At 40.5% G+C, this 25,420-nt stretch overlaps 1 protein-coding gene across 2 annotated transcripts; it reads left to right on the plus strand.

Annotated features, from left to right (window-relative positions):
- Positions 1 to 580: 580 nt before the first annotated feature.
- myo5ab (myosin VAb) lies at positions 581 to 24,976 on the plus strand. Of its 2 annotated transcripts, XM_072672316.1 has the most exons (40): positions 581 to 750; positions 1,438 to 1,548; positions 3,672 to 3,843; positions 4,200 to 4,344; positions 5,161 to 5,317; positions 5,460 to 5,603; positions 6,754 to 6,835; positions 7,272 to 7,379; positions 7,552 to 7,658; positions 8,710 to 8,975; positions 9,088 to 9,169; positions 9,269 to 9,409; positions 10,060 to 10,185; positions 10,262 to 10,345; positions 11,161 to 11,295; positions 11,413 to 11,510; positions 11,588 to 11,674; positions 12,088 to 12,196; positions 13,095 to 13,306; positions 13,451 to 13,607; positions 14,314 to 14,553; positions 15,040 to 15,234; positions 16,026 to 16,119; positions 16,400 to 16,548; positions 16,636 to 16,749; positions 16,966 to 17,103; positions 17,438 to 17,494; positions 18,097 to 18,321; positions 19,173 to 19,210; positions 19,334 to 19,414; positions 20,492 to 20,690; positions 20,822 to 20,915; positions 21,027 to 21,173; positions 21,279 to 21,433; positions 22,011 to 22,100; positions 22,181 to 22,331; positions 22,449 to 22,731; positions 22,982 to 23,156; positions 23,692 to 23,772; positions 23,873 to 24,976. In XM_072672316.1, exons 1-40 carry the CDS (start codon positions 721 to 723, stop codon positions 24,023 to 24,025), a joined length of 5,412 nt encoding a protein of 1,803 aa, XP_072528417.1. In that variant the 5' UTR covers positions 581 to 720; the 3' UTR covers positions 24,026 to 24,976. The 2 variants fall into 2 exon arrangements, with proteins under 2 accessions (XP_072528417.1, XP_072528418.1); XM_072672317.1 differs by lacking the exons at positions 581 to 750; positions 1,438 to 1,548; positions 3,672 to 3,843; ... (1 more) ...; positions 5,161 to 5,317; positions 5,460 to 5,603 and having other exon boundaries at positions 6,788 to 6,835; positions 7,276 to 7,379.
- Positions 24,977 to 25,420: the final 444 nt, after the last annotated feature.

Raw genomic sequence — 25,420 nt, forward strand, 5'->3', positions numbered from 1 at the left:
AACCAATAATATCATGTTTTGGCCACATCCGGGCAATTCCACCAATCATCACTCAGCAAGGTCAGAGACCCTCCCTTATACAATTGAAATACCTAACACAAAAAAATGCATTATAATATATAACTATAAATAACTAAAATCTGAAGTATCACCACCAATACTAGCTATGTTTCATATGATAATGCGCTAAAAAAAAAAACTTTTTAGCTGTAGTTTTAGGTGTATGGTTTGTTTTGGGGGTGAAAAAATGTCCTCAGGCAAGTTTGGACCACATACGGAATCACGTGGCTACTAGCTATGTAGCAAGTGATGGTAGTCAACAAAGCAGGAGTCTCTCCTGTCCAAAAAGTAAAGAGTGATATCTCTATGTTTTTTTGTGATTTTTGTGCGTTATCTGGGCTAATTTGGAGTAAGTGAATGACTCCAGCCTCGCCGACCAGCGTAGCAGAAGCAGAAAAGACTGCGAAGCTCCTTTCCGCCACCAGGGGGCGCGCCGGCTCCAGTCGCCCTCAGCGCAGTAGCGGTTTATCTCCGGCTCCTTACCTACCCGTACCCAGAATGCCTTAGAGAGAAGAGAGCTGCCGTCAGTGAGGATTTCCACCCTCGAGCAGACAGAGAAGTGTGGAGAGGCTGGTTTGGAGATCAGTTCTGCTGAGTTTCTCGACCTATGAAGGTTTTTCTTTTCCTCCAGGTCAGTTTTAGAGGTTTGGCAGAGTCGTGATGAGAGCAGCGCCGGGGCTTTACTCAAAGGTAAGTTCACGTTAGTGAAGTTCTCACACTCCGCTCCTCATGCTGTCACCATCTGTCCGTTAGAGAGAGAGAGAGAGAGAGAGCTGCAAGCGTGTGTCTCTGCGCCTTGACCTTAGTTCACACCACTGGCCACACTGAACGTGTTGGAGGTTAGTCTGCTCTACTAGTCATAGTTATAAGTCACGATGGACCTGTGTGTTTATGTTGCTGACTGGCTCCTGCAGAGCGGTTTGTCTTTTGGAAACTAGCAGCAGCAGAGGACAGACTAGACCACTGCATAGTCTTAATGACTTTTATCTGAGTCCACTGTCCACGGATTAGCTGGTGTTTTCTTGAGGATTTTCAATGGATGAATGGATGATAATGTAAACCTAATGTCATAACTTTTAACTTCACCACCACAGCATTTATACTGAAGACCAAACCTATAAAAAATAATATAGTCATAATACTAAGCACAACCCTCACTTCCTGATATGGGTTGGATGTGTTAAGGAGTCCCACTGCAGTTACATGGTGACCCCTTTCTAACCTGATGCTCTAGTTGTTGGTAGTGGTTCATTCAGCGTGGCTTTAAGCTTCTCTTGTCTTTCTTTGCATTTCACTGTCATTAAGAACCGAGGATAAGAAATGAATAGATCTGAATAGGGTGTTGAGTTCAAATGTATGACTCTGATCCTCCTGCAGTATGCTCGAGTCTGGATTCCTGACCCTGTGGAGGTGTGGAGATCAGCTGAGCTGACCAAGGACTACACGCCTGGAGACACAGCTCTGCAGCTACAGCTCGAAGATGGCACGGTGAGTTGGGCAGAAGAAAGACTAAAACAAATGTTCATCTAAAAGTATACATTAACCAAGTCATATGTCCTGATCTTGAACAGCTAACAAAATTCAGATAATACTCATTATAGTGTATATATATATATATATACACACACACACACACACACGCATGAGAAAGGTCTAGTACTGTAGGATAAGGGTTATGGCTAGTCTGAGTGTTTGCTGGGTGCTGTCTTCTTGTTCCTGTTGTGGCTTGGAAAATCTGCACCAAGTAAGCCATAAGTAAGTTTGTCCATGTTAGAAGGGAAGCTGAGACAAACATGACAAAGCGTTGTGTCATGAGGAGCTCTGGTGGAAACAGTGATTTAGTAGCGTTTGACAAGAATGAGCAAAGAACTAAATTGTGAAATTTGATGGCAGGAAGTCAGGGTGTGTGCATTCTCAGAAACAGCTAGAAGCTGCACTCTCTCATTAGTTTCAAGCTGGCTTGGGAGACGCTCATGAACAAACAGAGGTAATGTGTGTCCCAAGAAGTCGAGACTTGCATTTCTGTAATAAGTTTAAAGTGCTGTAAATTTATCTGTAGGCTGCAAATGTGGTGCTGATAAGCAACGCGATTTGCATGTCGAACCCATAAGCTAACTGCCCACTGAACCACATCTGCGGACCAGATGCACTCCGACAGAGTCACTCCATAACTAGTTAGCTAGCTTCCCAGATACAGGTTAAGACTGAGCCTAGACATAAACAATTCTATTCACAGTCGACACTGCAGTTTAATTCAAGACTGGACTTAATTAATGTCCCGGAAACTTTAACTTCAGACAATAATGAGCGTTTTATTATGTAGCATTATGATTTTGCACCTGGTACTGTTATTAAAATCAACATTCTGGTGTCATGACGGTTTTAGTTGGAAAGAGACACAAGGTACCTACAATCAACAGTGTCAGTACTGCATAATGTAGTGTAAGTGGGATAATTTTGTTGATAGTCAGTGTAATTTAACATAAGAAATAAATGTATCTGTGCAATCTGTACACCAGCTTAGTGGGTTTTAAACGAAGAGTTGAAAGTGTGTAAACACATGGAGTTTACTTCAAAATGCTAACAAATGATAACACTCAAAAAGAGAAAAGCAGACTAATAGAAAACATCTTTAAAAAAGCCTGCCCAGTACTGAGAAAATGATGCTTTGGACAGCTGAAACAAAGATTAACTTGAGTATGGCGATGAAAAGGAAAACTTCATGACCCAAAGGATACCACATTATCTGTCAAGCATGGTGGAGACACTGTTATGGTATTAGCAAGTACGGCTGCCAACAGAACTGGGTCAGAGGTGTTTATTGATGATGATTCGGTACAAACGGACAATGACGACGTTAAGGCAAAGAAGTGTTCCTTAATGGCTAAGACGGTCACATTTAACATTTAAGGCATTTAGCAGATGCTCTGATCCAGAGGGACTTACAAAAGTGCTTTGCTATTTACCCAAGAATAACCTCAGCTAGTTTGAATAGACTAATAATTCAAAGATACCTCTAAGTTTAGACACTACTAAACACAAGTCAATATGGAGATCATAATACTCTACTATTCACCCAAGTATCCTCGGAGGAGGTGGGTCTTCAGTCTGCGTTTGAAGGCAGCGAGCGACCCAGGGGAATTTCGTTCCACCACTTCGCTGCCAGCACAGAAAAAAGCCTGGACACTTCTGTGGATTTTAAGGGCTGGCAGGTCAAGCTGAGCCATACTTGAAGCTGGAAGGGCTCTTGGTGCGGATCAGGTTTTGACTTTTGTATGGAGGGGCTGGTCCGTCTTGGCTTTGTAGGCCAGCGTCATGGTTTTGAGTCTGATGCAGGCAGCTACAGGAAGCCAGTGAAGGGAACGCAGCAGAGGAGTGACATGACTGAATTGGCAGAAAGACCCACAAACAAGGAGGACACAAAGAATCTCAAGAGAGACTCTTATATTTTAGCCTGTGAAAATTAAGGGACTATGATTGGCAGTAAAGCCTTAACTGTTAATGCAGTTAATTTACCACCCCTTGTCTGCAGCACATACCTTTTCGAGCAGCTTGGCTATCTGTGATGGTTATGTAACATTTGTTTATGTTAATTCTTGCTTTTTGTTCAGGAGTTGGAGTATAAATTGGACCCCAAAAGCAATGACTTACCCCCCCTCCGCAACCCAGACATCCTGGTGGGAGAGAATGACCTGACCGCACTGAGCTACCTACATGAACCTGCAGTGCTGCACAACCTGAGTGTCAGATTCATGGACTCTAAGCTTATCTACACCTACTGTGGTGAGCCATCCACTCTGACATCAGCTGAACTGTAGCCACATTGGCTTGAGCTTGTGGACTGTAGACTTTGGAGTTATTACACACTCTACCTGAGGAAGGACATTACACTCCAGAGTTGTCTTGTGAGCTGTAGTGTAGTTTGGTGTTTGATAACTGAGCATATATATAGAGATCCATAGTGACAATATTGTGCTAGAGGAAGTATGAGGCAGAAAAGTCCCAGTACGAAACTGAAACTGGAACTGGTAGTCTCACTAGCTGTGTGTGCTTGCGTGTGAGAAACACTCACTGTTGCGGTTTAGTGGTATGTTATTGAACTGTGTTCCACTTATATGTTAATGGCTGTTTCTATTTAGGAATCATCTTGGTGGCCATCAATCCTTATGAGTCGCTGCCAATCTATGGAGTAGACATCATCAATGCATACAGTGGGCAGAATATGGGGGACATGGATCCTCATATTTTCGCTGTGGCTGAGGAAGCCTATAAACAGATGGCCAGGTTTTTGACATTTCATGTATTCTCTCTTCTTTTTCTGTAGAACGTTCTGTCTGTTCCAGAACACACGGTTTCATGTTTCACAGCATTCAGTGATCTGATCTTCTCTTTTTTAGCTACATTCACAGACACTTAGCGTGTGTACACACCTAAAATTCCTCAAAAGGCATTTGATTTTCAAACTTCTGTTGCTTTTCTTAGTGTGTTTAATATAAAAGCATTTTGCTAATTTTCCCCAAATTACTAACCCCCAGCTAAAGCATTCAATACAGTATATGAATGTACACTTTAACACTTACATCTGCAAATATATGATTGTTTCATTCATTTTATGTCACAGGACTAACTGTGGATCCTTCAAAAAAAATCTAAAAAGTCTCAAATTAGATTTATTTAGGGTTTTATTTAATTTACTTTAAATAATGTGCTTTAAAGTGCCACTGCCTGTATTACTGCTTAACTGTACTGTTTAACTCATCCCTTTGCAACACATCCCTGTCCCCATCCCTTAAACACATTAGTGCTTCACACATGTGTACTGTTACATGTTGTTGGTTTTGTAGTGGAAACTAAATATTTTATGGTCTTAAAAAGATTAAGAAAGTTAAAGTCTTACATTTGATGTAAAAAAAAAAACAAAAGAAAAACTAGCAACTCTGTATCAGTGTGGTGCAATATATTAGCAGTGAGTTTGGGTGGTAGGTGCTGGTAAAAAGTGATAAATGGTGACCTAATGCCTGTTTCCGCAGTAAAGTGCTGATTGACATTTGAAGTTCCACAAGGATCCTTAGATGACTGTTTTTCTCTGTTTCCTGTAAGAGATGAGCGGAATCAGTCTATCATTGTGAGTGGGGAATCAGGAGCAGGGAAAACTGTGTCTGCTAAATATGCCATGCGCTACTTTGCAACCGTCAGTGGTTCCTCCATGGAGGCCAGTGTGGAGGAAAGAGTGTTGGCCTCCAGCCCTATTATGGAGGTATGTTCTATGGCAGCCTATTTTACTAACAACAAGTGATTACAATAATGATCTGCTATCCTAAGCCTTTACCTTTACCCTGTTTTGTGATAAAGTGAGCAAGTTTGATCCCCAAATGTAACCAGTACCTTTTTGTAACTAGGCCATTGGGAACGCCAAGACAACCAGGAATGACAACAGCAGTCGCTTTGGAAAATACATAGAGATTGGATTTGATAAGAAGTATTATATAATTGGAGCCAACATGAGGACTTACCTGCTGGAGAAGTCTAGAGTGGTGTTTCAGGTCACTGCTTTTATTTCTACACTTAACTGACCTTCATTACTGGAAATAAATTCCTTCTAATGTTACATGTTTTCTCCAGTCAGCTCTGGTGCTCTTGTTTATGATTCTTTTAGGAAGTTTCACAGTTTGTTCTTTTAACCATAGAGTTTTTACACCTATAGTTTATTTGCTCTCATCTGATTCAGTTGAGTTTGTAATCTTGGAGTGTTCTTTTCCCCTTAGGTTTGTTTGTTTTAAGGAAAAACTCTCTGCTTATATCAGACTTATTTCTGGGGTGGGAGCTAGAAAGTAAATGCAGGAAGAAGGTCCTGTGCTCTAGACTAGTGCATATTTCTGTGCAATTAAACATGAAGCAACGGCAGAGATGGCATCTGTTCATAGCTGTAGTAATTACCTGGGCAACATACCAGGTTAACACCTGGCTATGAAAGCTGTTTAGCCCAAACTTGGGGAGTACATCTGATAGTTCAGTCGGATCAAGGTCAGATCATGTTTTCACCACAAACAAACTGCTCCAGAGTTAGTTTGGGACCCAACCGAGACCATCTTTTCTCTGTATGGTTGTTTTGGTCCACATTTGAGCGCTGTATTACTGTAGTCTCACCTGCCCAAACAAATCACACCATGGGTGAAAATGAACCATGGTCTGATTTAACCTGATTAAAAAGGTCTATAAACACCCTAATCATTCTCAAATGTCTGGTTGTCTACTATTAAGCTGTATTTTATAAATGTTCCAGACAGGTGTCTTTTATACTACAATCACTTGAGACACATTTACTGCACTCAGGTGATCTCCATTTCACTAACTGTGAGACAACAAGCACCATTTGCCAGAACCTCTGTTGAATTAGACCAGTCACTCTTTATTTAATTAAATATTTATGCAATCACTAGAAATCTGTTTTCACTTTGACATTAAAATGAGAGTTTTTTGTCATAAGAAAAGCCTAATTTTATTGGCTATGATTTCATTTATAAAAGCAATAAAAGGGGAAAACATTTAATGGGGTAAAGTTAATTGAACAAATAAAAAAAATAAGCACTTGGGCTGAACCTAATTTTAAAAGAGGTGTAAAGTGAGGGTTTTAAAGTTTAGCATACAAAACATAAATAAATAACATTTCACTTCTCTGTTTCTCCATTTTAGGCGAGTGAAGAGCGCAACTACCACATATTCTACCAGCTCTGTGCATCTGCCCATTTACCTGAATTCAAAGCCCTGCAGTTAGGTATGTGCCTGTTCTCTCTGACGTCTAGGAATGTAGTGCCTGTGGCCTTTTTTGTTTTTTCTTTTTTTTTCTCTCATTCCACTTCATTTTTTTCATAAATTTAGTAAAACATAATAATAACTTCATAATAGCATATCAACTTTATAATAATGCATTTGTGTAAATATCATAGACAGAGATATCTTTCTTAGCAATAGAGTCTGCCTATTCTGGACAATTGTAAATCATGCAAGGATTCAAGGAGTCAATTGAGTAGGTGATCAGATTTCAAATCTACTTTCAATCACCATCTATCCCAAATGTAATTATTCAGAGATCTCTGTTTATCAAAATTGTACTAATATTAAGGGAGAAGATTATTTTAATTCTTTATCATTGCAATGAGTTTTACTGTGCCTTGCTCACTCCTCTCTGAGTAACCAGCCTCTCTCTGAAGGCAGCGCGGATGACTTTCACTGCACTAACCAAGGCCGAAGCCCTGTCATAGACGGAGTGGATGACGTGCAGGAAATGCAAACCACCCGGAGGGCTTTCTCGCTTCTGGGTAAAAATATTCTACCGTTTTCTCTTTTTTACGCAAAGAGTCTTCTTTTTCAGCTGGTAATGGTTCTGCTGTAAAGATGCAGTAAGTAATACAGTCTAACAGTGAAATACTCTTGCTTAACATCAGGTTATCTGCATTTATGTGTAAAATAATTGGGCTCTCTCCATTGCAGGAATCGGCGAGAAACAGCAGATGGATTTGTTCCAAATCCTGGCAGCCATTCTTCACCTGGGCAATGTGGAAGTGGTGGGAAAAGGTTCAGGAAACTGCAGCATTTCTGTGAGTTTGCTGCAAACAATGCCACTGCAGTAAACATGCAGCAGAGCCCCTTCAGTGCAGAGCATTAGTTCAAAGAGACAGTTTGGCAAAATATCTTTTACACTTTTATACGAGAGCTGTGTGTCAAATTGTTTGTGGACACCCCTTCTAATGAATGCCTTTAGCTATTTTTAAGTTGCACCCATTACTGACACAGATGTGCAAATGCACTCACACAGCTTGTCTAGTAGAGAAGGACTGCCAAAAGAATGGGACTCTCTGGAGCAGATAAAAATGAACCAATTGGCACCATAACAGATGTGGGCTAGAGGGGTATGAAACCCTCCAGAATTGGAAAGGAAAGTTCCACAGTCTAGTAAAAAGACAATTACTCCAACAAAAGCAGGATAAACTTTTTTCCGTACCCTTTGATTTTGGAAGAAAATGTGATGTGGGATATGCCACCCTTTAGCATCACACATGCCTAAATAACCACACACTTACCTGAACTTTATGGAGTGATCTCAAACAGACTTGCTTGTACATTCTTTAAACTGTATGACCTATTGTTTACTATTAGAGATCATACTCATGTTCATACCTTGCATTAATATGCAGTGTTTTGGTAATCTGATCACATTCAGTTCTCCCTACATGTATTGGTATAAAATGTCTTTAAATATTGTGCTTTAGTACTTTTACCATATCGCCCAGCCCTAGTGTGCACCATCTGATGCTCCACCACCCGCTGATGTTGGTCACACTGGAGATGCGTTATAGTGAACGAAATCACACAGTCTTTCCAGTCTCTGAATATGAAAGGCACGCTAATGCCAGGTGTAAACAGGCTAATAGAAATTGACAGAATCGCAATGCAGAAGTGCAAATCAAAGTAATTGATAGCAGATTTTCTCTATACCTTAGCACAAACGGGTGATCAGTGCTCCTACATTGTTGTTTTCAAGAAGGGGTTGTCTCACTGCCTCAGCCCTTTTACACTGTACTTCTGTACAATTTAGATTTTCTTGCTTTCCATTATACTATTTGATTTTTTTCAGTGTATTGGTTACAGGCTGAAGACTGCCACCTGACTGTGTTCTGTGAGCTGCTGATGGTGTCTCATGAGGACATGGCCCACTGGTTGTGTCATAAAAAACTTAAGACCGCTACAGAAACCTTCAACAAACCTTTGGCCAAAACAGAGGCCGTCGATGGCCGTGATGCGTTAGCTAAACACATTTATGCCAGACTTTTCACCTGGATAGTCAGCCAGATCAACAAGGCTCTGCAGTCGTCTAGCAAGCAGCACTCCTTCATCGGGGTGCTGGACATCTATGGGTAAGTGAAGGGCATTCAAATGCTTGCGGTGTTCCACAGGAATCAGTACGGTCTTGTTTCTTGTTACAAGGCTTGTGGTGTTTGCTGATGTGTCTTTTACTTTGTGGTCCAGGTTTGAAACATTTGAAATCAACAGTTTTGAGCAGTTTTGCATTAACTATGCCAATGAGAAACTCCAACAGCAGTTTAACCTGGTAAGTAGGTTATGTGCTTGGTTTGCTTTCTGTGGTTTTTAAGAGGTGTTTCCGAAACACCTCAAGCATGTTTGCTCAACCAAGGCATTCTTTGTTCAGCACGTGTTCAAACTGGAGCAAGAGGAATACTTAAAGGAGCAGATCCCATGGACCCTTATTGATTTCTATGACAACCAGCCATGCATTAATCTGATTGAAGCTAAGATGGGAGTGTTAGATCTGCTTGATGAGGAGTGCATGGTAAGCATTTTAATTAATTTAATTATTTAATTCAAATGTTGACATTTTTGTTCCTGCATTTGCCATTTTAATACATTCAGCAGGTTCAGAGAGCTTGGTTTCATACAAGCCAATTCACAGCCTTTCAGCCAGTTTAAATGGCAAATATGTCAATTTTGGAAAGCGTTTAGTTTTGGAAAGGGTGATGGCTGATGCTTCTTTCCCTCGGACACAGCACAGCATCAGCACAACACAGCATTACTGTCCTTACCCACAGAGATGGTATTTAAATTTTTATTGGGGACTTAAAGCTAAGGTATGTTTACAGACATGAAAAGAAAGACACTTTCATTTGTTGGCAACCAAAAGCAGTCAGCAACTGTTTAGTTTTCATATGATCGATGTAAAACACTTTGATCTCTATGGACCGTCAATTTCCAAGGTGAACATCTGTCTTCAATTACAATGTAGTTTAGCAATTATCAAGCCCAATCGAGTCCAAGCACTATGCCATTTTGGGGTCAGTAGAGCACAAATAATTGAAGTGTTTTAGGATTAGTCTTACTTATGGTGGATATACAGTCTCCAGAGGGAATTTTTGTATATGACTTGGAACGTACTCAAGCTAAAATGCTTATTTTAAATTTTCTAACCTGCCACGATCTCCTCAGATGCCTAAAGGATCGGATGACTCCTGGGCACAGAAGCTCTATAACACCCACCTGAAGAAGAGTGCTCACTTTGACAAGCCACGCATGTCTAACAAGGCCTTCATCATCAATCATTTTGCTGACAGGGTAGGTATGCAGTTGTTTGCATTAACCAGATTAAACATTTTCTGGCTCTTCCTTATTGTCCTCATTGTCTTCTAAGGTGGAGTATCAGTGTGAGGGGTTTCTGGAGAAAAACAAAGACACTGTGAATGAAGAACAGATCAATGTGCTGAAGTCGAGTGAGGTTTGTTCAGCCCAGCGTGGCACTCCCAAGATTTTTTATGCAGCCATAGTTTACTTCTGCTTGAGGGCTCTCCTTAGAGTTTCTCTTAGTAAGAGAAACATGCTGCAGCTTGTGGACATTTTCTGCTGATGATAACTGTTGGATTCCACTTTGTGTTAAATGGGTTTCTGTCTTCTGGGGCATCTGCTTATTAACCTATTTTAGCAGGAGGTTTAAGAAATAAATGAAGGTACTTAACTTTTTTGCCAGTAGAGAATTATTTTGAATGGGGATTTCTGTGTATTCTTAGGCCAGATATATAAATGCTCATCTCTACAGGCTTTAGGACCTTGAATTACATAAATACATTTTTATATATACAAGATTGAAATACGTTAATATATGTTTAGATAAAAAAAAATAACTGGCAGCAATGGCTTCCCAACAAAAATCGCAAAATTATACTAAAATATCCTAATTCAAATTTAAGTGGAAAAACAATAAATAAAAAAAAATGTATCCTTGCATTTCATTAAGGATATATGATGTTGTTGTTGTTGTTGTTGTTGTTGTCGTTGTTTTTACAGTGTACACACGAATATGAAACTAATGAAATTTACCCTAAAATTAGAAAGGACAAAAAAACTAAAATAGTTGACATTGAGAATAAATAACTATTATAAATTCTAATTATTAGATTAATTGCAGAGCTTAAAGATAATTGAAGTTCTGCTGCACTTAATTTTTGCATTGATGTAGATAATCAGGTTAGTATGTGTGGTCTTTGAATCTGCTCATGTTTACATGCCTCTACCTTTTACATACCCCTGTTTCAGTTTGCGTTTCTGCTGGAGCTTTTCCAGGAAGAGGAAAAACCTCCAGGTCCTACTGGTGTAGCAGCACCTGGCCGCCCGAAGGTGGGACGCATGAACCAGTCCCTCAGAGAGCACAAGAAATCTGTTGGACTGCAGGTGTGTTAGGAGACCTTATGCTTACCTTTCACATTCTTGGGGAATACTCCCCTTTTTTGATTCCAATTGTGGTTAAATTAATGAGCACAAAATATCTCTTTTATCTATCTATTTTAGTTCCGAAGCTCCCTGAACTTGCTTATGGAGACCTTGAATGCTACAACTCCTCACTATGTGCGCTGCATCAAACCCAATGACCACAAATCTCCTTTCATGTTAGTACCCTCAGCCTTCGTCTTTGTAATTCACGTTTTTCAGACTCAGAACTGTATGTACCCCTCTCCCCATCCAGGATGGATCCAAGTAGAGCAGCACAGCAGTTGAGAGCATGTGGAGTTCTGGAGACTATCCGTCTCTCAGCAGCAGGCTTCCCTTCCAGGTATAGAAATAAAAAGGCATTACTTTTAGATCACCAACAAAAACCTGTAATTGGTTATGACTGAAGGCTTAAAGCAGTAGTTTGGGGCACAATTAGAATTGACAAAGTTCTACACTTAACCCAAATGTACTTGATTAACTATGGCATGTTTACTTTGTTTTTTGCTGGAGATGCAAGGCTAGCTAGAAAGGATTGCAGGCTTGTATTACTGATTAGGTTTATGTTAACATATTTTGTGAACTGTTTAAATCCTTACATTTCTTGGCAGCTGGACTTGCCTATGTGTCTTGTGTTGTGACATTTTTGTGACCTATGGTTTATGAACATGGACAAAATGTACAGATAAAATTCAAGCTTCTGCCAGTTTTAGATCTGTCACACTCTTTTTGTATTTATGACTTTTTTTACGACAGGTGGACATATCAGGAGTTTTTCATCCGGTACAGAGTGCTGATGAAACAGAAAGATGTCCTCTCAGACAGGAAGCTGACTTGCCAGAATGTTCTGGAGCGGCTCATACAGGTAACAAGATTGCATATAATAAAGAACTGACAGTTTGTGCTGATAGGTGAGGCCAATCGAGTGGGTTATCTACTTAAAAATTGTAAATAGAAGATAAGTGTAGATGGGAGTTCAGTTTTGTCTGTTATCTGTTCAGGTTGAAATTGTGAGTTATATGGATAACACCTGAAAAGTATAAATAAAAATAAAATAAGACATTTTAGCATAATATATTAAAAATCTACATCTGAAAAAAAGATTTTAATGTTTGAAAATATTTGTGAAATACAAATTGAAAAAAATAGTTTTACTAAAAACATTATTCCCCTCATAAAACTAAAGACATAAATTAATGAGTAGCATTATCCAAAATGCGTCATGAATTACATCTGTAATATATATATATATACATATATATATATATATATATATATATGAGAGAGAGAGAGAGAGACCGAGTGCAGCGGTGACCGAGGAAAAGTAATATGTTAATGTATTGTGAAGAAATTTGCCAAACTCGCACTATTAAGACTAGTATATAGTATTAGCGTGTAGTACACACTTGGGATGCAGCTAATGTGTTCGGAAAAACACAAAGGCAAGTTTTCACAGACATTACGCAGGCATACAGGAGTCAGGGGACCGGATCGAGACAGATGGAGATAAACAGTGAGCAGTCTGATTCAGTCCTAAGAATACATAGACTTCAGGGTTTAAGTACAGTGAGATGAGGAGGTGGGAGCAGGTGTGAAAGAAGATAAAAGGGGGAAGGGGATGAGGGTTCACAAGGGTAACATTATCAAGCGAAAGAGTGTAAAGCAGTAGTTGGATTAACATAGCAAAAAGGCACTGGTTGTTTAAATACCAAAAAAATTAAGGAGTGAAGCGTCACTAAATCTTTTACCAAATGTTTCTGTAGGACCCAGATAAGTACAAGTTCGGGAAAACAAAGATTTTCTTCAGGGCTGGGCAAGTTGCATACTTGGAGAAACTACGGGCTGATAAGCTTCGCGCAGCTTGCATCCAGATTCAGAAGACCATCCGCTGTTGGGTAGCCCGCAAAAAATACCTGCGTCTGCGGCGGTCCACCATCACTATCCAGAGATATGTCAGGGGACAGCAGGCTAGAGCGTGAGTACATGGAGACTAGCTCATGTTAAGGAGTTACCAGTTATTTTGAGGTTGAGGATGAACAACAATTCCAACAGTTGAGTTAATTAGTTGAGTTTCTTGGCTCGTGGGTTAATAACTGAACTTTCTGTTTGTTCGGGACAGCTTATGTAAGACCCTGAGGAGAACAAAGGCAGCTGTGGTCATACAGAAGTATCAGCGTATGTGTGCAGCCAGGCGATTGTACCAGCGGAAGCAAACTGCAGCAGTGCTACTTCAGCGGCTGCTCCGCGGCCACACAGCCAGACTGCAGTATAAACAGGTACAAAAGACGGACGACAAGAGTCAAGAAGTTCATATATATATATGTGTGTGTGTGTGTATATATAATGTGTATATGTATATAAATAATAACGTGTGTGTGTGCAGTGGGGTCCAAAAGTGTGAGACCAATTTTAAATTTTTGTCATTTGTTTCAGTAGAAGCTCGTGTTCAGAAGACTCTCAGATTTGGAAAGAGTTTTAACACAAGCAGTTCATGCAGCTTGAGCGCATGCGGTTCATTAAAGCAAAATGGCCACGTTTCAAACACGAGCTTATGACTGCTGATTGTTGGAATAAGGTTTGAGGAGTCTGAGCATTTATAAAGCTTTGAACTTTGCATCACCTAGCTAGAGAACAAGCAACAGCCCTAACAAACTACTTAACATATGAGACCTTAGTAAACAATGATGAAAACTCAGACTTGCCCATGTTGAAAAATTTTGCTTAATATGTGGAAAAGACTGGTACTATAAGGATGAAAACTGTGGTTTCCTTATTTTTTGTTTTTCTGTTCTTTTATATTCCTCAACATTTCAATTTTTCCTTAAACCTAAATGTGGTCTTGCCTGGATTGTAGGGAAACTGGTACAATCCCCATGAAGTTATGGTCAAGTCCCTGTAAAAATATATCTTTCATGTCAGTGTGTTTAAATTAAATTACAGCTATAATGGCTCATGGTTAATTTATTTTTGTGTCCTGTTCAGCTGCGGTATGAGCAGAAGGTTGTGGTGGTGCAGCGCTGGGTGCGTGGTTGGCTGGTGCGGCTGCAGTATAGAAGGACCATGCAGGCTGTGGTGTATCTACAGTGCTGTGTGCGGCGGATGTTGGCACGGCGAGAGCTCAAGAAACTTAAGATTGAAGCCCGATCAGTTGAGCACTACAGAAAACTCAATGTTGGCATGGAGAACAAGATCATGCAGCTCCAGAGAAAAGTGGATGATCAGGTAGGGTTCTATGCGTACTTTTAAGTGTGATGCCCAACTTTTACAGATGGTCTCAAATTTCTGACAGTAAAACTGGGCAGTGGTGGCTCTGGGCAGCAGTGAGAGCGCCGGGATATCGATAACAGGGTTGTGGGTTCGATTCCCAGGCTCGGCAAGCTGCCACTGTTGGGCCCTTGAGCAAGGCCCTTTACCCTCTCTGCTCCCCGGCCGCTGGAGTTGGCTGCCCACCGCTCTGGGTGTGTGTGTGTACTCACTGCCCGTAACGTGTGTGTGTGTGTGTGTGTGTGTGTGTGTGTGTGTGTGTGTGTGTGTGTGAGAGAGAGAGTGTTCACTACCAGATGGGTTAAATGCGGAGGACACATTTCGCTGTACACTGTACAGTGACAAATACGTGTACCTTTAATACAAGACCCCATGCATAGCCTGAAGGTATCCTGAGGATGTTTTATTTGGCTCTGAAATGCTGTCTTTGTGTGTGATCTACAGCATAGGGAGAATAAGGAGCTGTTGGAGCGCTTGATCGTGGTTGAGAGCAGTAGTGTGGCCGAGCTAGAGAAGTTGCGCCCCCAGATAGAAGCTCTGCAGGGAGTGGAAGAGAAAGCCCGACGTCTTGGTGACCAAGTGTCAACTTTAGAAGAGGAGCTGGACATGACCCGTGAGGAATTGGAGAGAAGCAAGAAGGTAGGATGTGCCCTTGCGATTTCACAAATCGGCATATTTTATCAGCGCTACTATCTTCAAACTTATGCCGTGTATTTAGTAAATACCAGGGTTGTAGCGGTACAGATTTTGCAGTTCAATACAAGCCCCCACCCCCCAAATGCATAATGCTATGCTTCCATAAATGTAGCTTTAGTTTTAAGCTTACTTCATATGCCGGACATGTGATCCATTCATCTTCCATATGAACATGATATTTACATCTCATAATACTTTCTCTACCGTTTAAGAGGATCTTAATACTATGAAGCTGTCAAGCAACTGAATTGGGGTCACTGCAGACAAAGGAGGTTCTATTAGACTTAAGTCTAGGGGTGAGGAACTCGCGGTACACAGCTAAAGTGGACTTTTTGCTTCAAGCAGTGACCCTGCTGACACAAGGTATTTAGAAGTGTGGCGAACAGGTTTCTGGATGAAAATCACACTTTTTTCACAAATTTGATTACGTTCATTAACCTTAGCACCCTACAGGCTACAGGTTATTCTCTGTACAACTGTGTGCACCGAACTGTAACACCTGTACTGAGACTAATTGGTGTGAATACATGCTACACGTCTAGTAGGTACTCAGCCAAGTTAAATACTAGATGATAAAAAAACTATATCTTTATTGTTTTCCAGAACATCCTCTTTCACTTTCAGAAGATGTTCTGAAACCAATCTCTGAATACCTTTTGAATTGTCTTTGACGGATAGTGTTATAAAAACAACAGTAAGTAATACCAAGATGTTTCTGTGCTGTGGTATTGCAGATGGTTGAAGAGTTAAATGAGAAGAACAGTCTGCTGAAGAGTGAAAAAGATGAGCTCAACACAATGATAAAGGAACAGGGCCAGCAGATAACTGGTAAGTACATGTTCCTGTGTTTTTTTTCATTTATGATCATTCCTAGTTTAACATGATTTAAAAATTCAAAAAAGGTAAATTACACATGCAACATATATAAGAAATAATAAGAAAACTTATTTTATTTCTTAATTTAAAGGCTGATTGCTTTATAAGAGTTATTTGGTAACTGAGCAATTGAAAAAATGAATTATTGGTTTCAATAATCAACAGATTATTCGACTGTCAAAATAGTAGTTTGTTGCAGCCTTAACCCTGTTAAACACATGCATATTCATAGATAACCTGCAGAAAGCTCATCAGGAGTACTTGGAGCTTCTGCAGACAGAGCTGAATGAAGAGCGCAGTCGCTACCAGAACCTTCTCACTGAACACCTCAAACTGGAGGAGCAGAATGCTGATCTGAAATCAGAGGTGGAGGTTGCAACAGTAAGGGTCTTTCATTGTAAAAGATTTTAAAAGCACTTTAGGTTCTGGCATTTGTTTACTTCATCTCCCCTGTGATCTTTCCCCCAGCATGTGTCCAAACTTGATCACTTAAGAACAGACTCCGCTTACAGTAGCAACGAGTCAGAATCCACTCGTTGCTCGGAGTTCACTGGGTCAGAAGTGAGTTTACATGGTCAAGAGGTGAGTATCCATCTCATTTAAACTCTACTGGATGCTTTATCACATAACCTGTTGCCTACATAAACACAATACAACAGTTATTGTACAGGGAAATTTTAACATTCTAGCCAAAGTTCAGACTTCTATACCTGGCAAGAATTGTAGCTGCATGACAGACACCAAGGATAGATCAGGAACTCTTCCTCTGCTGTACTTGCCATTGTTCATCTGCTCCAGATGGAGCTGCATGGAGGTGTGGATGTGGCTCTCCTGTTGAAGCTGCAGAGGCGAGTGGCTGAGCTAGAGCAGGAGAAGCTAAACCTGCAGAGTGAATGGGACTCCAAAGAGGATCAAATCCAACAGGACCATGCAAAGGTATCCACACACTAAACAGAAGTATCCTGGGCTCAGGCATGTTCCACGTAATACCTCTGCATGGTGTAAATGATGTGGAACATCTTGCATTTTATTTCGGCACTTGTGTGAACAGGTTAGTGTGCTACACAGGAAGCAGAATTGAATCCAGAAAGTAGCTGATTAGCCATTTTTTTCCACACCACATGCCATACAGTTCCTGCTCTTTTATGAATGGTTTGGTAAGCCTAGCTAATTAGACTTTAGCAGCAAAGGTCAGAAATAAAATAAAATCTCTATTAAACATGAAATATCCTTTAACTACCATAACATAGTATGTTCTTTCTGATTTCAGGAACTGGAAGAGTGTCGGAGAACATTAGGAGCTGAGAGAGACTGTGAGGCACAGAAAGTAAGTTCATATGCAGATGTGCATTAGTTTGTGACATTTAATATTTTGTCTCTTGCGGTACTGTAGTTGTTACCTAACTAAGAGCTGTACAGAATATTGACAGACAAAATTGAAGTTGATTTTGCGGAGCAATTTTAGTCATCAAATGGGATTTCCCTTGGGTAGTGCCTTATTTAATATACACTGATCGGCCATAACATTAACACAGGTAAAATGGAAAAACATTGATTGTCTTCATGTAAAGTAGTGTCTGTCAAAGGGTGGGATATGTTGGATATATATTAAGCAGTAAGTGACAGTACTAGAAGTGGTTCAAGAAAGAACAGTGATAGGGTCATGAATACCATGAAGGCTCATTGATGCAGTCCACGAAGCTCCCACCTCACAATTTGAGGAACTTAATGGATCTTAGTGCCAGATACCATGCATTGAATGGTCAGATCTGTTGTGGTGGCTCAAGGTGGGCCTCCCCAATATTAGGCAGGTGGTATGTTACGACTGATCAGTGTAGACGGTACCAGTTTTATTAGCGTCCTCTATCTATATGTATACCTTACACTGTATAAAGGCTTCACTATTGTCTGTTTTTTCTGATCTGTCAGCGACAAGAGCTTGAGTCGGGGAATAAAAGACTAAAGAAGGACCTGAATGAGCTGCGTTTGTCTCTGAGTCAGGAAAAAGGCTCAAGGCGAGGATCCCCTGGAGCTCCAGCCTATAATGTTCTCCTGGAGCAGTTAAATTCTGTTAGCGAAGAACTGGAAGTGCGTAAGGAGGAGGTGCTTCTTCTGCGTGCCCAGCTGGTCAACCTGGAGGCCTTTAAATATAAGGTAAACATGATCCACGGGGACCAGTATACAGTTACCTTCATAATGTTTGGGACAAAGACATTTTTCCATGATGCACCCCTCTGCTCCACCGTTTCCACAATGTTTGGCTTGCTTCTAAGTATTCCAACACCTTTGGATAGTGGAAAACTGTGCCAGTAAAAGTCAAGGAAGCTGTTGGAAGTCTAAAAAAACAAGAATAAAACCATTAGAGACACCAGTCTAACCTTAAGACTATCAAAGTCAACTTCTTGGAATATCATTAAAAAGAAAATAGGCACTGGTGAGCTCATTAATCATAAAGAGACTGGTAGACCAGGGAAAGCAATTTAGCATATTCTTTTTTTATGCTGTAGAAAACTTTAACAAGCAAGAGTTGAAGCTGCTTTAGATGCTTGCCAAAGCATCAACAGAGAAGATGCTCGGCAGTCAAGCAGTCATTGCTTGCAAGAAAGTAGTAAACATGACTGCTTTAAGTATTCTTATGTCCCTGAAATAAGGCGGACTGTGTAAAAAAAAAAAAAAGTGTTGTAATTTAAATATGGGAAATATGGTAAAACTTGAAGTCTGGAATGTGTACTTTAATCACATCTGATTGGCTTGGTTAGAATTTTTTTTATAAAACATTATGGAGGGCACTGTATGCACCAATAATCTTCGGCTTGACTGCAGACAATGGTCTTTTAGACTTCAGGGGAGGAATTTTCAGTGTGTGTGTGTGTGTAGAGCAAGTGTGAGAAAGTGTAAAAATGCTAAACTATGCTATGAAGCAAGTGATACACTTGATATACTGTCTTACGTTTCACAAGCTCAATAGGTCACTTCCTCACTAAGTGCTTTTTGCTCTGTTTCAGGAAGCAGGAACTGAAGGCAACTCTGGTGACCCCAGCAGGTATCTTCACCACTGCACACTTCTCTCTGGCCACATATTCGCCTAGTGTCTATAATAGATAACAGCTATGCCTCATGCAGTAGTACTCATTTACACATTGTTTACACGCATGTGTCTGCTTAGGTCCCCGACTCTGGATCTACATGAACTGAATGAGGATGGAGAGTTGTTCATGGTATATGAAGGCTTGAAAGAAACTAATAGGTTAGTTAAAAGGGATCAGCATGCTTGCACAAACACACATGCATACACTAAGGGGTCTGTTTACCCACTTCAGATGGAAATAGTAACGAAACTCTTAACACTGCATTTGTCTATTGTGTTGACCTGCTCTGGAAAAGAGTGCGAGTTAAAATGCTTATATGTAGAGACATTCACTGGGAAAAAACGTTCCATAATTTTATCTAAATAGTACAATTTTTGCAAAGTCTCTCCACATTTACAGGCTCAAAAGTAATTGGACAGTTGACTGATGAGCAATTCTTTGGCCAGGTGTGGCCTGTTCCCTCATTATTGCATGACACATTAAGAAGATAAAAGGTCTGTAGATGGTTTGTGTTGAATTTGCATTTGGTAGCAGTTCATGGGAGCTCTAAATATGTGGTCCAAAGAGGTCTTGAAGCAAGTGAAGGAAGCCATCATGAGACAGGGATAAAAAAACACGAAACAAACTTATTAGAGAAAAAACAGAAACTTCAGGAGTGTTCGGATGAACAGTTTAGTACATTAAATCCTAAAAAGAAAGAATGCAGTGGTTAGCTCAGCAACAACAAAATGTCTGGAAAACGGAAGTTGAATGCAGAGTTCTTTTCTCATGATGGCCTCCTTCACTTGCTTCAAGATCTCTTTGGACTACATATTTAGAGCTCCCATGAACGGCTACCAAATGCTATATAACACACAACTGGTCAAGGCAATAATGCTATTGGCATGCGTGACTGCCAATGGAACGGACAAGACCCACAAACAAGCAGCAACTTAGCAGAAAAGGCCTGGCAAAGAATCTCAAATAAGGAAACTCAGCATTTAATGTCCATGGTTTCCAGCCATCAGGCAGTCATGACTACAGAGGATTTGCATTTTGCATTCAATTCTTACATTTATAATTATCTTAATCCAATTACTTTTGAGCCAATGGCAGTGGAGGGGCTATGTAAAAATGGGTGTAATTCCTAAAGAATTAATGTAATATTGTTAAACCCCTTTAACTGAAGCTGAATGTCTACACTAAAGTAATATAGTGCTCGTCTTTTTTCCCTCTTTTCATTTTTTTTTTTATAGGTTGTTAGAGTCTCAGCTGCAGAGTGAGAGGCAGGATCATGCTCAGGAGCTTCAATCTCTAAAAGCAGAGCTACAGTCACTAAAGAAGGAGCGAGACCAGCAACAGCAGCTTCTCTCACACACATTGCAGCTGCCTCAGGACGGCCGTGTGCATGCTGCCCTCCAGCATGAGATAAGCCGCCTTACACGCCATAATGTGGTGCGTGCAGCAAGAATGCTTTTCACAGCTCTGATGAGGAGTTAATTTATGACATGTAACTGAAGCTTTGTTTAAACTTCTAATTAGGATCTAACTTATTTAAGTAGTAAATACATTTTTGTTAACTGTAGGACCTAATGGAGCAGATGGATAAGCAGGACAAGACCATTCGGAAGTTGAAGAAACAACTGAAGATTTACATGAAAAGAGCTGAGGAGACAGACCGTGCGTACACAGCTTTGAATTGATGCATATTGCATGTGTCTGAGCGGCCTTTTAGCTTATTATAATGGCTGCCTAAAGGGTCTCAGTGAGCTTTGTTTTTAATGTCAGCAGATGTCCAGATAGATGAGTCCTCTCCCAAGAACAGAGCGAATGAAGCGCTGCCAGAAATCAGTATCCTCCGCAAAGAGCGCCACTGCCAGGGAATGCTGGAATATAGGAAAGAGGATGAGAGCAAGCTGGTGAAAACCCTCATCACAGGTAAGCTGCTATACATAGGAGCATAGGAGCCCACAGGCGTTCCTTAAAACCTTTTCCTAGAAGTGTTGGCTGTGCTGTTTGTCTGAAGCTACTTTTCTCGAACAGAACTGAAGCCCAGAGGGGTTGCTGTGAGCCTGATCCCAGGCCTGCCAGCATACATCCTTTTCATGTGCCTGCGCCACGCTGACTTCACCAACAATGACCAGAAAGTCTGCACACTGCTTAACTCCTCCATCAATTGCATCAAGAGTGTGCTGAAGGTGGAGACCCTATTAACTCCTTTAACCTCCTTATTTTTTGGTTGAATTTTAACACTTTCTGTTTAGTACATTTTAAGTATTCAGTAAGTACTAATTATTTAGTGCCAGCTAATTTAGTACCTATTCATTTTCAGTATGTACTAGTTAATATGTACCTACTAATTATTCAATACCTATCAAATTTTACTATGAAACTAATATGTGATGTCATTTAAAGTATGTGCATACATACGTACTTGCTTTTAGGAATTAAAGGATTAACCTGTCTTGCTTGCAGTTACTACACAATACTACATGGGCTGTTTTAACACTGTAGTTTGCATCTTCGTTATTGCAGGCCTGAATGACTATAGTCCTTTGTTCCAGCCACAAGCCCTGATTCAGTAGCTTGGCTCCTACATTAAGGATGGGAGCCCATTAGTGGCGGGCTGGCATTGTGCAGAGCTGAAATGGGCATGGGTAAAGGACTGTGGGCTATAGGATGGCTTTGTGTGGTAGCTTAGTTATTGAAGCAATACTGTTGTTTTCAGCCGATTGTTTTATTCATGTTTTGATTGTATCCTTTCGGTCTTTACAGAAAAAAGGTGAAGACTTTGAAACAGTTTCATTTTGGATGGCCAATACTTGCCGTCTGCTGCATTGCCTGAAACAGTACAGTGGAGAAGAGGTGAGTTCTTTTACAGATAAAGGCATGTAAAGGCACAGGGACCACAGGCAATGACTTTTGCCTTATGTTTGAAATCTTAGGCCTACACTAAGCACAACACTACCCAGCAGAATGAACAGTGCCTGCTCAACTTTGACTTGACTGAGTACAGGCAAGTTCTGAGTGACTTGATTATCCAGATCTACCAGCAGCTTATCAAGTGCATGGAAAACATCCTCCAGCCTATGATTGGTAAGGGTGTCTTATTTAAACTTTTTATTATTATTGTTTTTTTTATTGTTGATTATTTCCCTCTAATCAATTTTGCTTGTCTTCCCCTTATCCCTGGCTTTTTCTGCCTCCATGCAGTGGCGGGCATGCTGGAGCAGGACACCATCCCAGTGTTGATGGGGCCAAAGCCCACAGGGCTTAGAAAGCGTACCTCCAGTGTTCCTGAGGAAGGCGCATACTCGCTGGAGTCTATTCTGAAACAGCTCAGCTCATTCCACTCCACTCTGCTCCAGCATGGCAACGATCCAGACCTAGTCAGACAAGTGGTCAAGCAGCAGTTTTACTTCATCGGCGCCGTCACATTAAACAGTCTGCTCCTGCGCAAGGACATGTGCTCTTGGAATAAAGGGCTGCAGATCAGGTACTTATCACCACCAGGGGGCTCTGCAGAGCCATCTTTTGTAGTGTAAAGTTGTATGAGCATATTAGTTTACTACTAATTACTACTGGATTACTACTTCAATCCAGGCATTTTAAACATTTGGTGTTATATAAATATTACTATTCTAAAAGTAGTGTGTGTGTGTGTGTGTGTGTGTGTGTGTGTGTGTGTGTGTGTGTGTGTGTGTGTGTGTGTGTGTGTGTTTGTGTGTGTGTGTGTGTGTGCGCAGGTATAATGTGAGTCAGCTGGAGGAGTGGCTGATGGATAAAGATATTCAGGGTGGAGGAGTGCGGGAAATGCTGGAGCCGCTCATTCAGGCCACTAAACTGCTGCAGGTCAATAAAAAGAGCAAGGAAGATGCAGAAGCCATCGCCACCATGTGCACGGCTCTCACTGCTGCGCAGGTAACCATTCACATTGGGTAGTCAGTGTGAAGGGATGCTCTTTTTAATGTAGAGAAGTATCAAAAGAGCTTAAAATAAATAGGTGTATATATAAGAAATCGTATTTTTTTAAATAAAGTTTTAGATTTGGAGACAATAATTTGTCTAAAATTAAGCTAAAAAAGCCATCTGATTTTGCACATTTTATTTGGTGTAAAGGTGGTGCAATTTGTTGGATTTTTTTTCTTGGCACACTTTGGGCCTGTTGATACCAAGCAGTCATCACTTAAATATCACAGACTTGCTGACCATGTGCATCCCCTCATGGCTATAATGTAAGCATCTTGTAAGAGCTATATCCAGCAAGATAAAGCACCATTTCACAAAGTCCTCTCCGTCTGGTTTTATGAACATGACGACAAGAGTTCAGTTTTGTTTTGTTTTTTGTTTATTTAGTGGCTTGTCACCGTATCAGTAGAACACCTTTGGGTTGTGGTAGATGGTAAAATCGTGCTGTGTAATTTTGTAACTAGTGTCTTTTTTTTTTCCACAACAGATTGTAAAGATTCTCAATCTTTACACACCCGTCAATGAGTTTGAGGAGAGAGTGTCTGTCTCATGCATGAAAGCCGTACAGGTGAGATTTGTGTCTTTTCTGTCTGTCCTCTTGCATGTTTGTGTTCATCATGCACATGCATGGTCATTCTGTAACTTTCCTCTGTGTCTGCTTTCTACAGGCCTTGTTAAAGGACCGCCAGGAGTCTCCTCAGTTGCTGATGGACAGTAAAACAGTGTTCCCCATCACTTTCCCCTTCAATCCTTCTCCTGTAGCCCTGGAGAGCATTCAGATACCTGCCAGCCTCAACCTCAGCTTCCTCACACTTCTCTGAACTGCCTCTGCTGGAAGATGATCTGTGATCACAGAGGAACATCTTTTTAAGGCCAAATTAAATATTCTACTGCACTGAACTTAAGCAGAGAAATTAGCACTTGGCATGCTAATTCTCTTCGAGTCTGTTCACTGTTTTATTCTTAAACACTCTCTACTAGTTCTTTATAAGTAGTTTCCAAGGTCAGTTTCAGGTGGCCTTCTCTGCATGTTTTTGTTTACTCCACTCTGATGCACTTGACTCAGTAGGTGAGGAGATTCTGTTTATTAGTTAATGAATTGGACTAGACAAGGTGCTAGACAAGGGACACAAACGTACATAGTGTGTGTTGTCCCCAGGACCGGGATCAGAGCTTCAGTCACTTTTGTCACTGAATAGTTACAGCACTTATCACATGTTTGTTGATTTTACGGTTAGCACTAAAAGAGGTTTCCTCTTAAGACAGGATGTTGCAGGGTGGGTGTGGTGGGTTGGACTAAAAAAATTGTATAAAACTGGCTTTTGTGAGCTGACTTGATATCTGCGGTGGTCAGTTTGCCTCTTAAGTATGAACTGTAAACTCGCTCTATATATTTGAAACTGTTAGGTGTTGGTCTGCTGTATCGTTGTGGTCTTAGTCTCTGTTCTAAGTTAACTTGTAGTTTTATTATAATAAATATCAATTTATATTGCGTACCTTTTAGGTCCAAGAGCAAAAAAAAACGTGTCTGTCATTGAAGATAAATAATTAACAGTAAAATAAACAGTTTTTTCAGGTCTTCTCAGATTATTTAGGTATTTATTCTATTAAAAAGAATGTTTGTATAATGTTCCTCTATATTTATATATGTAAATATGTTTATGTATGAATTATCAAAAAGAACAGCAAACCTTGACTTGTGTATCAGTTTTTTATGCCCTTTGTGTCACATTAAAGGTTAAAAAATAAAGGTATTTTTTGACTGGTTCTAACTGCCCCTCCTATTTGTTTCTTTTCCCACTTCTGATTGTTAAAAGTTGCCTTTTTCTAGAGGGTGCTTCATTGGAGCACAGAGGGCAGGGCAGGGCTGGTCTGGGCTGGTCTGGGAACTAAATCCACCCCTGGACTTTTGTTCAGACCAGTGTACCATAATCTCTGACTGCATCAAGACACGAAGAACATGAAGGAGATGAGAAGAGGCTATGGAGACCTGTTGTATTTATGTCTATTTTGGCTACTATGCTTGTTTCTTCAGGAATTTGACATGAAACCTAAAAGTTTTAGCATCCCTTGCTGCACTGGCATGTGTGAACAGAGAGACTTTTGGAAATGGTGCTGGTGTGGGCGGGGGCTCACAGAAAACTTCAGCTGCTGTTTGAAGCTGTTCATCACCTTTCAAAGTTTGTAAAGAAAGACCTCACAAAGACAACTCTTAG

The sequence above is a fragment of the Salminus brasiliensis genome, chromosome 2 (genome assembly GCF_030463535.1).
Source record: "Salminus brasiliensis chromosome 2, fSalBra1.hap2, whole genome shotgun sequence".
NCBI lineage: Eukaryota > Metazoa > Chordata > Actinopteri > Characiformes > Bryconidae > Salminus > Salminus brasiliensis.

Coding starts and splice junctions, on each gene's coding strand:
- myo5ab (XM_072672316.1), top strand. CDS start 721: ATGAGAGCAGCGCCGGGGCTTTACTCAAAG. Junction 1,549..3,671: donor TACAGCTCGAAGATGGCACG/GTGAGTTGGGCA, acceptor CTTTTTGTTCAG/GAGTTGGAGTATAAATTGGA. Junction 10,186..10,261: donor TCAATCATTTTGCTGACAGG/GTAGGTATGCAG, acceptor TTGTCTTCTAAG/GTGGAGTATCAGTGTGAGGG.